Source organism: Grus americana, chromosome 5 (genome assembly GCF_028858705.1).
Source record: "Grus americana isolate bGruAme1 chromosome 5, bGruAme1.mat, whole genome shotgun sequence".
In the NCBI taxonomy this organism is placed as follows: Eukaryota; Metazoa; Chordata; class Aves; order Gruiformes; family Gruidae; genus Grus; species Grus americana.
Window position 1 is genome coordinate 66155635 of NC_072856.1, and position 17314 is coordinate 66172948.

General features: G+C 39.6%; 1 protein-coding gene across 6 annotated transcripts in view; it reads right to left on the bottom strand.

Moving 5' to 3' along the window:
* Positions 1-1272: 1272 nt before the first annotated feature.
* Positions 1273-17314, bottom strand: part of PELI2 (pellino E3 ubiquitin protein ligase family member 2) — an 82213-nt gene continuing 66171 nt past the window's right edge. For 2 of the 6 annotated variants that reach the window (XM_054827830.1, XM_054827831.1), the window contains exons 4-6: positions 11303-11500; positions 10443-10631; positions 1273-7506 (exon numbers count right to left, since the gene is read on the bottom strand). In XM_054827830.1, the coding sequence (XP_054683805.1) occupies positions 6940-7506; positions 10443-10631; positions 11303-11500 (954 nt within the window). In that variant the 3' untranslated portion in view covers positions 1273-6939. The remainder of the gene's footprint in view (positions 7507-10442; positions 10632-11302; positions 11501-17314) is intronic. The other 4 variants (XR_008577399.1, XR_008577400.1, XR_008577397.1 and 1 more) reach the window with 4 other exon arrangements.

The following is a 17314-nucleotide window of genomic DNA, read 5'->3' on the forward strand; positions in this document are numbered from 1 at the left end:
TTTCTTTATCTATATAATTATATACATGCATGTATATAAACTTTAAGCACTGATGTAATTGGGGTTCTACTGGATTCCTTTCTGCTGTTAAGTATTCCCTCATCTTGAGCCTGTCTTCAGACATGAATTTTCAGCGAGTTAAAAAAGAAAAGAATAATCAGGCTCAGACTCCTATGTCAAACTTCTGTCTGCCTTAGTTTTACATGAAAGAGATTTCTTAAGTTCCTCCTAAAAATATGCATCCATACAGCAATACCTTGAAAGGGAGAGAAAAGCAGGAATCACAAATGCTCTGGAAACCGCTCACAAAGATCGTTTCCCAGCAGCACTGTACTGCAGTGCAAAGTGAAGTTTTACAGCCAGGTAACGCAAGAGGCAGAATACACGTTCTCTTCAGCAGGGAGTGAAAAAAAAGACCACAGCATCTTTAACCAGGTAGTTGGAAAAATGAGAACAGTAGCAAGGGAAATTGGATCATTGGGACGATGTTTGGTCCTGTTGTCTCATGTAAAATAAACAGAGAACAGGCTGAAAGCTGTAGGTTTAAAGCAGCAGCTTGTGGTAAATGATAATAAAATAATAAAACCTGATAAACAGACACAAAATCTTACATTTGTGTAAAAAGCCCACAGAAGTTTACTACTGAGGGGTACTACAGGGTTGCTTTAGGATCCAAGCAGTGACACTTCCCTCCCCGTTCCTCCCTCGGTGCCTGTTCCTGCCGCATCAGCAGAATCCTCCTCTCCCCCGCTCCCCCGGCAGCAGAGCACAGAGCGACAGCTCCACTCTGCCCCCACGTTCCCAGAACTACTTCTCTTAGGTGAGCACATTTCAAATGTCTTGAAATGAAGAAGGTGGTCCCTGCACAGACAGCGATGGTCCCAGAGGAAAAAGGTTTTACTCTTGTATTGGTAGGTGGACACAGCTACATACAAATAATCCAAAGCTTCTCCTGGGAGCATCTTCCCTGGGAAGTATTTAACACTCTGCAATTACAAGGAAGCCTGATAGCCAGCTGGCAGACGACCACATCTAGAGAAAGTTGCAGATATCCTTATTTCCATTTCCTATGCTCACGCCAACGGTTTTTTTCTGCTTACCAAAAAAGGCTGACAATTCATTTTAGCTCATTTAAAAATAAATAAATAAATAGAAAATGAAGCTTATGTACTTACAGGGACTGCATACAAAAAGGGACGAATACACAAACAAAACACTGAATTACCATTATGGAAATAAATTTTAAGAGTCACAAAGCATATTATTCCTGGAAATTGCTTTTATTTAGCAATTATGTTAACACCGCAAAAAGGCAGTTGGCATTGAAAACAAACAGTTCAATTTAAAAATCAGGGAAGTGAACTGACTGAAATTTCAGGGCACTCACACTTGAATACACTCCACTACCTTCAATACTTAAGAATCCTCAATCACAGGCTTAGGTTTTTGTTTGTCGAGGAGAAGAAGAAAGGGGATAAAAGGGTAAGAGAAACTGTTTATTTTGCAAATCAAAGTTAAACCCTGACAACCAACCAGCAGGGGAAAAAAACTGAAGGAGTCAGTGACAATACTGAGATAATATTTTAATTTTTTTTAAGTTTTTGTTTTGTTTTGGGTTTTTTCCCCCTGTAAAATGGCTTGTACTTCCACAGGTACAACAGAAAAGAAATTATTTCAGTCCATTTCACATGGTGTATAAAAGACCAATTTTACAAATATACCCAGAAGTTTTAACAGCTTTTTAAAGGTAAACATCGCTTCTTCGTTGTACGGGGCTTGCTGTGTGAACCAGACTTTTCCTACAGTTGTGCCGCCAGAAGGAGCCTTCCAGGGGCTCCCCGTCATGTATTTGATCCAAGGAAAGTGCCACCCATCCCTAATCACTGTGACACAAACAGAAGGGACTTCCAGGTGACCTGAAGACTGGTTTGCCCACCAGAAAAATATAGAGACACCGCGTTAAAAGGAAATCTTGACAGCCACCAGTTTCGTCTGTAGCCTGGTTGTCCGAGCAACACGTATTTTTGTTCTGCTGCCAATAAGTGAGAACTCTGATCAAGACAGACAGTGAAGCTTTATCTTTGCGACCTGTCGAGGCTGAGTACTTTGTTCTTTCGAGACCAAACGGTCTGCTGCAGTCAACAGGACACAGTTTGCACAGGGCCTGCAGAACTATTGCGACTTCGTCCTAGAAACTGCCCCTTCCCCACCCCTGCCCCCCCCCCAAAACCAGCCTTACCTTCCAAATTTTTCCTTTTAATTCACAACACCAAGTGTGAAGACTTGTGAAGAGTGCTTACAAAAAATCAGAATAATAAGAAAATCTGTAAAAGACATTTGCAACTCCAATTTATATTTTCCTTGAAGAGATAAGCAAGCCCGAAGGTATCTTTTTAATTCTCTTCCTTGTTTGTTTTCCTTCCAAGCTATATTTATTTGTTTACCCCCAACTACATGGATAAATAGAAAATGAGAGGAGCCAAGAACTCACAAGAGGCTGAAAACTGAGCAAACAAGGAGGAGGAGGGATGCTTGGCCAGAACACTGCAGGATAGCTGGGCTGTCCACACCCTCTACCTGCCGATTCCACGTCACATCCAACGCAGCATGTTAACAACAGTCTTGGGGAAAAGCAGACCTCACCCGTGACACAGCGTTCCTTTACAAAGAACAGACAAGCACAGCTCATTTCAAAAGCGTATTTTGCAACTCAACTTTAAGCAAGACCAGGAGTCAAGTTAGATCAGTTGTCTTAACATACTAAAAAAAGCATTTAAGTGCTTCTTAGCAGTTCTCACCACGGCCAGATCACTACCAACAGGTCTCTGACCCCAGAAAAGCGTCAAGACTATGGGCTGGATGAACAGAAACATGACTGTCCTGGAGAAGCTTCCTTCCACTTCCTGAAGAGCGAAAAAAAATGGTGAGCACAGCAATAAGCTACTGCAACAGCACTAGAGGGAGTGTTGCCACAGTTGAAACCAACAGTTTCTCTTGGGTGGTGTGAGGAGTTAAAAAATAACTAAGTTCTACCCAGAGACCACTGCAGTTTCTCACTATGATACACTCAGAACCTCTGCTCCTCGCTCAGGCTCCGAAGCAGAACCCTCAAATTCCAGGAGCTGTCATGAAAACATCCAGGAGTGTTTTGCTGGGAAGATCACAGCCTTTCCATTTCATCCTAGAGCTTCCTAACAAACTGAGGAGAATCTTTTTTAGAGCATGAATCAGGTCTGAAAGCAGGAACAGCTACAATAACATTTCTGATGGGTTCCTGGCATGCCTCTGCTTCAAGGGGGATTTGTCCCTACCTGAACCAGCCTAACAACGGCTTTTGTCTCTTCTGAGCCCCGTTCCCACCCTCACAAAGAAAAAAATTCCTTAATAACTCCACCAGTACAGTACTATTACTGTACTCTGAGGCACGAAGTGACCACACTTGAAAAAAAAAAAAAATCCTGATTAAAATGCAGTATCATGCTAACTCTTTTGCACAAGTTGGACCACGATTCAAAATAAGAACAACGCTTACCACTCAGTTGTCTATTTAGACTTCAGCGCTCTATCAAAAAGCTGTCAGGAAAAAGGAAAGTGTTACAGCTCCAGTGTGCACGGATGACAGACTTTTTTTTGAAGATCAGACTAGAAAAATAGTTTTAGCTATAAGTTATGCCATCAAAGCTGGGTTTGAAGCATTCAAATAGAAGCAACAGTAACAGGTGGAAAAAATCCTTACAGAATACATTGCCAGCATTTGAAATGGGATACAAGAAATATAACACTAAAATCATGAAATAAACTTTCAAAACAAAGTTTGAGTGTCATTCTCAAGTTTACTCACTCCAAACAGAACTGGTCTTATTTACCCAGAAACGACTTTCTCCTACTGAGTTACCAGTGAAGGTGTGTGTTTACTGAAACGGGGGAAGGACAAAAGGGCCGAGTAGCCAAACGATCTGCCATTTGATCAGAGCAGCATATGTGGCAGCAGCATTTGAGAAAAATAATGCTACAAACTCTTCTGCCTTCCCAGTAAATCCAGCTCTGCGGGACTCACCCTAGATTTGAATACTGGTTAATGGCAAAGTACCTGGATTCATGCAAAGGAACTGTGGATGTTTGTTTCTCAGATAAGAGGGGAGTTTTCCTTCCTGCGGTAGTTCTTGTGTTACACAGAATTGCCGACAGCGAAACAAAAATCTCGCTTAAAACACAGTCTTTTCAAAGGGACACTTCCCTCAGATACAAACCATCAGCCAGTCTTCCACCTCACGCAAGCCAAACACACCACAACCAGATGGTGTGCCAGTCTTTCCAGTGAGGATTCCTCTAACACTACATTCCCGCTCCACACAGTACAGCTATATGAAGCCCTGAAGCAGCAATTAAACCGCTACAGCGAAGGAAGTAAAGCAGCTCGATAACAGAGATGCCTGGGAACCTGCGCGTTTAAATCCATTTACGCTCGGAGGGAGACTACGCATGCAAGTCCTGATCAGCTCCGCAATACAGTTGCCGCCCCAGACCCATGAAGCTGTCATACACAGAGCTCAAGACCTCTGGCCACCAGCATTAGCACACGGCTCGGTGTGTTTTCATAGCATCTCTTGTGGGAAATAAAGTTACGTATTTCACAGAGCCCAATGAGAATGGGGTGGAGGTGAGACTGCCTCTCGCAGATGAGGTATATGCTAAATAGAGATAATGCTGCAGTATGCATACAGGACCTGAGGAACTTGTACTGGATATAAACAAGGAAGAGGCACCTTCACGTTCAGGACAGAAACCATGACAAGGAATTGAAGGCCAAAGGCGTTTCTTCCCACTCTGGTTGGGCTGCCATTCTTGATGAAGATTAGCCACAAGGTTGTCTTGTGGGAGTAAGGACTCGGAATACAGAATCGTAAGAGGATCTCATTGAAAAGGCACTAGGAAGAAGCATATAGTTTTAGGTTAACAAGACTCATCCTATTTCCAATCACCAAGCAGGACAAAAACTGTACAGTTTGGGATTTTTAGAGACAATGCTGCAGAATTTTTTTTTTTTTTAACAGCAAAAGCATAAAATGAAAAGTAAAGCTATTTCCAATTATTAAAATGCTGAACATTTATACAGCAAAATCATATTAAAACAGCAGCAGACAAAGTACGTCCCTTTACCATTGGCAAGGGACATGTAAAATGTTTATAAGGTTAACTATAAAACAATTTTACAACCAAAATATGAACAGGCCAATTCAAGTATATATATACAGAATATATTAAAATCATATAAATTATATATTTATACAAAGGGCACAAATATAGCAAGAAGCTATAGTTGATTAAACAGAACTGAGCTTGAATGATCAATTTCATCTAGAGATGTCATAATTTTTTCCCAAATTTTTTTTTTTTTTTTAAAACCTGGATAGATTGATACCTCAGATACCAAAAGTACAGAAAGCAAAAGGAAAAAAAAAACCCACCACAAATCAAAGAGTTATCACTCTGTATGAAATGAAACTAACAGTGGGCGGGGTACATCTCATATGAAATTCTGATTTAATTATTTCCATAGTAAACATTTATCAGCTCTCTTAAAAAGTCAGGAATTTCAAGTGATCCACTTCAGATGTACCACCCTGGTGCATATATTTGATTACATTTGAATGTTGTTTGATTTGCAAACATTTGAAAAAAAAAATGGATACAAACACATCTCAATCTGCAAAAAAAGGTGACAGATGGCAGCAAGTTGAAAACTGAACAAAAACACTCAGCTGAACCAGAAACGATGCTCTCCTTACAGCATTTTGGCTAGTAAGTGAGCTTAAAAAATACCTTATTTTTAACTGCTTTTTTATTTCAAAACATAACAGCATATAACCACAATCCATTGAAGCACTTGAGAATCTAAACAGTCCCATCCATGGGTTTATATTTAAACACGAACTAAGTGCTTTCCTGAATTCAGGTCTATGTAAATAAGTTCTGTATAAGTTGTACCTAAACCTTCTGTCTTGCTGCAGCACTACCCCTTCATTAATACAGTTTTAAAAGGCTCGTTCAATTAACCCAATGATCCTGGGCATGCAAGGAGCAGTTAGGGCAAGCTAAATTAAGCAGAAATAAAAAGGCCAGACTACACATATACAGAACATTGGCTTAAAAAAAAACAGAATTAAGTATGTAAAAAAGTAAAGCAGTTTCACCAGATGCAGGTTGAACAGGGGTGGAAAAAAAAGAAAGAAAAAAAAATCAGCCATATACCATACATAATGAACAGTGGATATCTATTACACTGAAAGGAAATCAATGCAAACAGGATTTCCTCAGTTTCAAGTAATCCTTGATGCCTTTTTGGCCAGCTGTGTTATACCATAATAGATATTTTAATAGCTTTTATACTCTACAATTTAGGCAGCTAATTTTTCTCTTACATATCCAATTATCTCTAGTGAACATTCACCTATGGTTGTCCACACATTCTGTATTAGCTCCTTGAGAAACTATTCAAGTTGAATCATATTTCAAATTAAAGACAGTTACATTCTGTACGTTCCTTCTAGATTTGAAAAATAGGTTTTAAAGGCTTGTCAAAGTTTAGAAGAAAAAACCTTTCCATTAAAAAAATCTTAGCTTAAAAAAATCATTAAGACACCTTTTTCTGATCCAGGGTACTAATAAAAAGATTAGAAATATACTACAATTTGACCAAGAAGACTTCATGAATATGCTGCTTTTGAGCATGCAACACCACTGATATCTGTCAAGTTCCAGGTATCAATGTATCCCTATTCCACCACAGTCCCTCACAATTTCCTTGTCAGTTCCCCTATCCCCACCCTACCACCCTATCAATAACATTATAAAAAAAGGTAAAATCTAGAATTAGTGGCAAAATCTTCACAGTAAATTGTTAAAGAAAAATGTTATTGTGGTCATTGCAAAGTGATATCAGTCAATCGGACCCTGAAAAATCAGCTTGATGCAGTTGTGTTCCCCAGACAGTTGTGTTGCACAGAAAGGGCAGGCGGCATGAAATGCATGAGTACCGTGAGGCAGCGGGATTTGAGACCAGTATTTTGCAGACTTCTCAGAGCACACATGTCCACAAGGGGTGAAAGCATGAGTTGGAGGACCAGCATCCACATAGAAGCCTGCTTCGCAACCAAGCCAAAGAGGCACGTAGGGGCCAACGGTTCTGCACATAGGACATTCCCGCTCATTGGCTTCTGTGTCACTGCGATGTCCCCAGTTGTGATAGCCGTGAACATGACCACAGCTGAGGTATGCCCAAGGCTGCTTCTCTTCTACCACATCTTTGCGGTTGATGCTGGGAAACGCTAAAGTGTTTAACCCAACCGGACACTGTGGTCTGGCAGCATTTATCTCTTGTCGCAGAGCTTCAATGTGTTTCTGAGTTGGAGTGTGAAACAGTCCATCTGCTGTTCTCCACAGAAGGGTGGCTCCACACAGGTCAATGAGAGAGCCATCTTGTAGGACATTGGTCTCATTTTCTACCTAGTGGTAGAACACAAGGATAAGTAGTTAAGCCCAAGAGCTTTTACTGTGTTATGTAAATGTGTCATCTTTCTCACCAAATCGTTACCTTCCTTAGCATGCTACCTAGTTTTGTCTTACTGTTTCCTTGCGACCCCCCATTTGTCTGAATCCATCTCTTGCCTCTTATCCTATTTTAAGGTTGCAATGTCTCTTATTCTGTGCTTGTACAGGAGGTCCTAAATTTGCAACTGTTACATGCCATGACAATACTAATTATTATACACAGTCTTCCTGCCTGTAATTCTTTGGGAAATATATTACATTAGTAATCACCAGCTTCTTCACAAATACCCCCTACCTCTGAGCATGATACTTTCTCTCTCTAATAGTGATTTTTCACATGCCTTTGTCATGTTTAAGATAAGTCATGATAGACTGAAGAAGAAACTTGCCATTCCCTAAAGGCTGTATTAACAGATTGCTGCCCTGGAATTCTTTACCCACGTAGACTGGCAAAGGCTGCTCAGGCAGCAAAAGATGCTTTTTGGACTAAAAACTGCTACCCAGAACAGACCAGCTGTCCTGACACTTAGACACTTTTTTTTTTTTTTGGCTTGTGGCAAGTGTAAAACATTTTGCAGAAGCGTGAACTCCCACAGACTACCTCATCAACAGTGAAACTCTTCCATAGATACATTAGGGATAAATGGCAAATGCAATACTAGCTACGCACACAGGTACTTGCATAGATTATTGTTACAGCGGAATGAATTACCAGTTCAATTTCTCAAGTGACAAGTTCTTCAATTGAAGCCGCGCAGGCTCAACTTCTGAACAATTAACCACCCCAACTAGTTAGGCCCTTCATTTAATGAGGTATTCCATGCAAATACAGCCCCAATGTGCACTGCCTAAAGGCTTCTCTCATCTGACTAAAAGCAGGCACTTAAAACATTTTCAAGGGATTATGCCAAACACACGTTGTACTTTGCTGAAATATTCTTTAATTTATTTTAATGTCACAAACATATAAGCAACTTGTGCTATTGCTACCAGCTCAGTAATGATGAATATATATTAAAAGGGTTCTTTATGACATTAAAGAGGAAAACAGACCGACTGCCTGGCTTTATACATAGAAAGTAGGTAGAAAATAGCACTAAGGTGAAACAAGTACCCAAATACAAACAAATACATTAAGTAGGTCACATGAAATCATCACGTCTGCCTAAGAATACTATGAGTGACAACCAATTTGGCATTTACATTTTAATCCAGTTTAAACTCACAGATTAACTGTGGATCATCCTTGCACAAAACACCTAGCTGGTACAATACAGACAAGAGGTCACCAGTGTAAAGTACTTTCAGCAGAAAAATTCAGTGGTTCAAATAGAAGCGAGAGAAGCCTTGATTTGATGCACTTTTCAGATAATTCCTTCACAAACAGCAAAGCAAAAAGCTTTCTCATATGCAATGTGTTCAATTCATTATACAGTGTGCATTTGGTTTTATGAACCCAATCAACAAATACTGATCACATCAATACCAGTGTGCGCCATGTAATTTTATTCAAATGAGAATTCAAATCATTTTGGATGCAGGGAAGGGAATGTATTTGTTTTAGTATTGCTTTTCTTTAGCAGCACTAAAAAGGTGGTTTGCTAACCACATACAAAGGGCACAATTGCAACATCATCTGTCCTAGTCCCTGAGGCAATGTTTGCCTGCCACCGTTAAAGTGACAAAGCAATTTATGTACTGCAGGCTGTCTACTGAAAGTGCAACAAAATATTCAAAATCCATTTTCCTAACTCCTTTAAGCAGTCAGTATTCTGCAAGGCCAATGGCAAAGCTGGCAAGTCAGTTCAGGGCACGTATGTGGGATACCTCTACCATACCACTATCGAGCTCACGGGAACTCAAGGCAGCAGCACAAAAACAACTCTGACATGAAGACAACAAGGATATTCTCCCACAGCATGAACCCTTTCTTGTCTTCAAACTCTAGCAGCTGAGTGATAAAGTTGCAAAAGAGACAGGGCATCTTCAGTTGCAGTGAAGATGCCCCTTGAACATCCTCTGACTTCCTGAATCCTAACAAAGAGCAGAAGGGGTGAACCACGAAGGCTTTTCCAGGTCTGCAGGCAGCACAGCATTCTAACCTACCCAGAGACAAGGAGGACTTCTGGGAAAGCTCATCTGCCCAAGTGGGAATACGGCTGTCTGCATACTTCACTGGGCTACTTCTGTGTGGTGGTGTTTGACTTTCTTTGAGGGCAGGGCGAAGAAGAAAGGTGATGATAGCATTCTTCCTCCTAGGCTCCACAAACCTTGGGAAGGGGAAAGAACCAGACCCCTGAGGGAATTCCCTTCCATCTTCTATGGAGAAGTGGACACATTCTTTCAGGGGAACCTCTCCTGGTTATGTATGGTCTCTGCGGCAGCTGAAATCTCTCACTTTTGGTAAAGGCAAAGCCCATCCTGCTCCGCAGGGTAGAACAGGAATATACTTAGCAGGGCTTCTCATCTTCCTAGTGGCAGGTAAATTAAACAGAAGCTGTGTTATCCAAACTTGTTTTGCATGCAACTGGACTTTTAAGATAGTACTACAAAAGACAGCTCCCTATGCAGTAACTTCCAGATGTCCCCATGTCCCAGGAGAACATTTCAGAGCTGGAGATTCAAGAGTAAAGTTTATTTAGCTTTAACACTCTGTGCTATTTCAGTTGGAAAAGTGACATTAGCAGAAAACTTAAAAGAGTACTCTCCTGTATAAGCAGAAACAGAATAGCTTTACAGAATCTACTGTAACACACACGGACCCAGATGATTTCAGTGCCCGCTACCCAGGGACGTCATTACTCTGCAGTCACCTGACAACTGACTTCATTCAATGCCAGGAAAACAAGTATCCCTTGTTTTGTTTTAATTACCAGTTACTTTCAACTTACCAGTTTCCCCCTTTGTTGAGCAGATCTGGTTTCCCGAAGAGTGTACACATCACCACAGACAGAGATTTCCCGCCACACTCCAGGTTTGGACTCCTCAGTGAACCCTCCTTTTGGATGCATGACCAGCACTCCATTAGTTGTCAATCCATCCATGTGGCCATCAGGATTTTTCCACTTTGCTGCTTTTTCCTGCATGTGACAACCACCCCAGAAAATAAAGAGTTTGTCTAAAAGGTTAAGGACTAAAATTTTACTAGTACTATCTAAAACACAATATTTCCTCAGTGGCTGGTAGTGCTTAGACATAGATATACAAAAGAAGCATTTTTAAGAATACCTTGTGCCAGACTGGTACCATCTTTTGCTTATACATCTTCAATTACTATTCTATCTTAAATATTATTATTTTTAATTCAGTTGAGTGCCTCTGACCACAGGTCAGGTAAGAGTTAAGGCCTCAAGGGTCAGTAGCATACTCCTAACTAATGGAATACCATTGCAACAGGCACATCTTTTTCCATAATGCAGCTGATGTGGCTCCTTGGTCTTCAGTGCTCGGAACTGCAACAGCGGCTTATATTTTTGATACTCATTGTGAACATCAAACAAACCTAAAGAAAATCCACTAAGAGTTACTAAAGTAGAGCTTCATTGTTAAAGACAATTATGACCATGAGTCCATGCTGGTAATAAATCAGGCACATAAAACTGCAGTTTGTACTTAACACTGCAGCTGGTACACTGGAGTAATAAAAGTGTAATGACAGCATAAGTTATCAACTAGTACAAGGAAATTTTGGGGCTTGAAAATAAGAGAATAAAAACCAGTTTGATTGTACATAATTTTTAGTAGTACTTACACCAAGAAATATATTTTTAGATGAGTCAAATCCAGCTGCAAAAATCCTTGCTGTATATGGTGGGCTCCTGTCACAAACAATCCTGCACGCAAAACGCGATATGGTGCTCTGTGTAATCTGGGTTTCATCATTATTTTGACTTCCAGAAATAGTATCTGTTACTACAAAGTCTATGGGGCTTTCTGTTGACCTCCCAACCTGCAAAAAAAAAAAAAAAAAAAAAAGATAATGGTATAATTAGAAAGAGCCATAAAAATACCAAGCATTAAAGACACAGCTTGGCCAAGGTAATGTCAATGACATCAGTAAACTACTTACAGTCTACTGATTTTTTGGATGGCAAGATCCAACCAGAGACTAATCTGTATTTTCACATTGGTCCTAGGCACAAATACATCACTGACATGGCATGACAAATCTTCACTTACTACAACTGATGTAACATGCTTGCCAGCACAGCTGGAATGAATTGTTTGATGGAGTATTGTCAACAGCATGAAAGTATTATCACCTTGGTATTTCATAAGCCAACCACAGCAAATTACTTACCACTAAATTCTGTCAACTGAGAAAATGCTAGCTTGAAATGACAAGTTTTATTCATATTTCTAGTTCTAAGTTAATTTGCCATGAAAATAAAGGACTTTTTTAGATCCAGAACTTGGTTATTTTGATACATCATAACAAAAAGCTACCTACCTTCACGTTTTCAGAATAGAAGAGTTTTCAGGTAAAACCCACAATATGATTAAATTTATTGCTAATCATGCATGTGCATGACTAAAGAGATTTAAAAAACTAAATTTAAAAAACTTTCTTCAGCAGAAACAAAACACAGCTGATCAGCAGACAAGACTATTTTTCTATCTTGACATCTACAAAGTTTAATTCTAACACTGGAAACATCTAGGCATCTGGAACAGAAAACTTCATTACAAAGTGGACAGAGGGCTCTGATTGCCAATCAAACATACAGTGAGACTTAATCAATACTTCTATAGGCAAATTAGTGTTACACCAATGGGGAAAGTGGAGCTGAGGAACAAGGAGTGGAATATTCATTTTATAGACACCTTGTGATCAAACAGTAAAAAATTAAGAATATTCTTCACATTAAACTACCTTCACTATCAGGCATCTACATTTATATAAAATAACCTCCTCACTAAACATGATCTTATGGTCCCCCAAGAAGTGACATTCTGCTTAGCTTCTTGTTCTTCAAAGCCAACTGTGGGAAGACATGTATGGTTCCATCATAAACAAACAGCTCTGCAAACTAAATTAGCTGTAAAGAAACATTATTCATGAGTCAGGGAAAGTGATATTATTAATACTTAACCCTCATCACAACTGACATGACAGCAACAGTACAGGGATCTCTCCTGTACTTCTCTTCTGCTTTCAGTTCTACTTTGCAGCGTTAAACTCAAGACATGAATTTCGACATGCGTTCAAGTGACACATCCAGTTACTTTCTCCACATTGTGGGTCTCAACCTGAGCATAAAATGTGATGAGCTTACTGCAGAAGCGCCAAGGAAATACTAAAATAGGCTTAAACAAAAGTATGCACTTCAATTTTTCACAGTGACTACAATTTTTCACGTGACTGCAAGAAAACCCAAGACAGAATTTAGAAACTGTTTAACACGGGACATTTCTGTTTTATATAACTTGATGTGTTGAAGCTAAAACTTAAAGGTATATTCTTCTTCCTTTTACATTATTATTTCTTTCTAACAGGCTTCTATTTCCTATCCAATGGAATTCCTGCTAAGACTCAGCACCAACCAGCAGCAGGAAGCTTATTCATAACTTTTGATTATTCTCTATCTGTATGTGAAGTCTTAAAGAACAATCAATAATGAACATGAAATAAATTTGTTCAAAACAAATTTTTGCCTGTTGCAGTCTCTCAAATAGATCACTCAATGCTTTTAGATGCAATTAGAGAAAAATCTGCCTTATTTTCCCTTAAAGGATGACAAAACACGCCAGTGTTTGCTCCCAGTCTTCCACACAACATCCTATCAGTCAACATGAAATCTGAATATGTGTGGATATAAGCATTAAAATCTATATACAAAGCTTTCATGTGGTTTTTAAAATTTCTGAAGTTACATTTAATATTTTAAGCAAACATTTATTTATATATCTCATTTGTGTCACAAGTATGTCTATGTCAAATATTTTAAGTATTTGGTTTTCTTTTGTTTGTTTGTTTTCTCCTCTTGCAAAAGCCTTCTAGAGGGTCGGTCCCATGTATTGCGCTACATTTCAACACTAGAAATTATTTGAAGTGCCCTTCAAAACATGGCAATTTCTCCATGCTCTGTATGAACTCAAAATTTTGTGTTTGAGATCATCGGAAAAGAAAGCCCCTCAGGAACAAATGAAGAATTTGATGCTACCAACATTTACCCACCAAAAATTTTAACTTATCTGATGTTGCAGTCAGACTACAGACCTAGTTCCATTATTCAAAGCTAGTCTTCAGACTTTGTTACTCATTTTTCTTCCATTTTCCTCTGTAGCACAGAAGACTTTATTTCTTTTAGTAATTTCAGGCTATATTTTGGGACTCTTCTTGTTAACTGTGTCATATTCTATATTATTTCACTAAGTTACTTCCAATAACAAATCATAAATCTTCCAACTGATGCATAAGATAGTTTCTGTTGTTTACACTACAGGTTAATGTTAAAAGCTGTGTAAAAGCCAGGCAATCAATTTGCTAGTGTCTACCGTCAATCAAAGAAGTGCTATTAAAAATGCTCACTCCTGAGACAACAAAAAACCAGACAACCTGCCAGCAGACAATTTAACAGCTGCAGATTCTTGGTCTTCAAGAGAATTTAACTCCAATGATAGGGAGAATTGGACCATACATCTTCTGAAGGCCTGTTCTTCAGGAAAAAAAAAATCCAATTCTTATCAAATGTACCTGGTTCTTGTATAAACTTGTAGTTATTTAGGGTACTGGCTATACATTGTGGTTCCTTGTAGTGATATGAACAGGTATAATCAACCCATTCTCATCCAATCAAAACATGAAGGAACAGGTTCTACTCCAGCTGATGCATGATCAACAGAATGGTTACTAAACTCTGAAGAAAATCTTCATTTTTAGCAGCATACAGATGCTGCAGCATATAGACTTTGGGAGATGCCAGGTTGAACATATTACTACATTCTTTTTGTTATTACATGAAGAAATCTGATCCGTATGTCACTAAGACAAAGCCGTACAATAGCTCTTGTACAGAAATTTCACTACTGAATTATGTTAAGGAAAAAACCTGCACACACAAAATAGCAGAACAAGTGGGGGGGGGGAAGAAAACCAAAAAAGCCTATTCCCAAAACCAAGTACAGGACATAAGAACAGAATCCTATGAGATGTCCAGGACAACCTCCCAAAGCAGCTGAACACCTCCAAGTTTCAAATCCCTGTTGCAGGAGGTTGTGAAGCCACTTTTGTTAAAGGGATCCACAGCAGAAGATGTTTGTCAAGTGACACAAGGATACAAGTAAGCCAGGAAGACAAGAGCACCCATTTCTACATTGTTTCCAGCTTTCAAGAAACAAGAATGTTCCTGGTTACCACTTTAAGTAGTATTTTCAAACACTCAAAAGAGTATGCTTACTTGTAAATAACTCACGTTATCTGCAGAAAAGAGCTAGTAGAACAGGGGGTAGGATGACTCCTATATAAAACTTCATCATGCCGCATCCACTGAATATGCATATAACCTGCATGGTTAACACATGATGTGTGTCTGCACGGGGGAAGCAGGTAGAGTACGTGTATGGTGATTTAAACCACTCATTAACTGCTAAGTTATATGCATGAAAATATGGTCATTTTCATTTTATTATGGAAAATGTCAAGAAAATTGGCATTTAGACAGTCTGAACACTGCTCTTCAATGCCTTCTGAATTTCTTTACTGCCCCTTATATAGTCTCCCCATATTTTCCATATGTGTCTCACTTCTGATAAGCGTCTACTCATGCTTCTGTTTGGTTATGAGCTTAGAAAGCATAAAAGAAAAAGCTATTCTGGGTTTGCAATCTTCAAAATTTTCCAGTTCGTTTGTGGAAAAATTGCAGAATACAAGCAAGCAATACATTTCTCTTCTTTTCCTTCAAAGAGGAAGGCTGACAACAGACTCTCAAAGTGGAAGCAGGAAAAAGGTGGCAGCTTTTTTCAAACTGTGAATCTCTCTCATTTTCACGGGAAATCAGCTCTAACCAAATGGATTCAGTCCTCATAGGTTATAAATGGTACCCAGGAAAAAGACCTCTGCCATCCCTTTTTCCTATTTCAGGTCCCACTGACTAAGGTGTTACTAACAACCACCATTCTAAGCTTCTCACATTCCTTACTACGGTTATCTTAGTGAAGTTATGCAGTGCTACTATCCCATCTTACAGAGGGGAAGATTGAGATTTTAAAAAAAAAAAAAAGCGCACTAAGTGATTTGCCTAAGATAATACATGTTAGCAGCAGCCAAGAAGGGGCCTCAAGATAATCCTGTGGTCCAGGCATTACCCTTCCCTTTTCAGCTTCCACATCCTTGCCAGTATTCTGCAAAAGCCAGGAAAACACATTTGAAAAGAAAACAGCAAACTCCAAGGACTGTCTATTCAAGCAACGCTTGATCCACAGTAAGGTTTTACTCTGTGGATCAATAAAGACAATGTGGAATTTGCCATCACGTACCACAGGGCAGCACAAAACAGCCCTCAAGTAACTCTCCTCTGACTGCTTACAATCAGATTACTGAGAATTAAAACCTAATAGCTTATCTAAATAATGGAAATCTTTTCAGTTGCTGTCTGGCATCACTTGAGCAGCAAAATATTGCCAAAGTCTACCAGACTATTTCTTTTCCCATTCTCACAGCTATCAGGCCAACACTTGCAGTGTGATTTTCAGGAGACAGCTACAGAGGGTGGAAACATGAACCAGGACACAGTGCTTGAGGTGAAGCTGAGATCAAGTCACAGCACGACAGTCTGCACATCTCAAGACAGAATAAACAGACTGCACTGAAAAGAGGAATTTTAACAACACAGAAGCTTCAACCCCAATACGTTAGCCATTTGAGGGGGCACCAGAAGGGCTGAGACACTCTACCAACACAAAATTCAGCTCAAAACTTTTTATTAAGATGGGATGGCTTGACCTGTTACAAGCCAAACCAGTCATGTAACTACAAATGTATGGTAGATAACTGCCTGAACCATAGGCAGCCTCTCACAGGTGATTTAGTACATGGGCCAAAATTAGGGCTTTTGTGACATTTCACCAGGCTCCTGAGAGCTGCCAGAAGGAGAAAGCATGATCTATGCTTGTGGCAGTAAAAGATGTGCCGGCCATGGAAGTGCAGTAGGTCTCTGGGTCAGGCAGCACAGTCCAGGCTCAGTGTACTACCCTGTGCAAATTCCTCCTCTACTGAGCATCAACGGATCCTGAAGGGGAGCAGGAGAAGATCCGTTGTTAGCCAGGCTATGCTATGCTTAGCCAGTCCATTCCCCCCTGAGCCAAAGCTCTGCTTTAGATTCAAAGCATCCTTAATGAGCTCCCTTAACCTACTGCCTTAGACAGGGGTCACTTGAAGTGCAGTCTGTGGAGCACTGCTTTGCCTGTGCTGGATCTCCTCACCTCGGGCTGCTAGATTTCATTCGAGTGACAGCTAAGCACCTCAACTGACCTAATTCTTTATCAACATCCCCCCCAAGTAAAAGATGTAACTACCACTAGGATATTATGCAATCAAGAAAAGCACTGTCTATAAAATATGACCAGAAAACCAGCTGTTCTGCAACTCTTTATTCATTTTTTAGTGCATACAAGTAGAAAAATTCCACCTTTCAAAAATGTTTTTTCAAAATTTACATACAGAAGAAGTTTAACTGGAGCTACTCAAGGCACAAAAGCACCTTGCAGAGACGAACAAGTATCAGACAGTAACCCAAAAGGATGGGTTACATTTTCCTTTTAC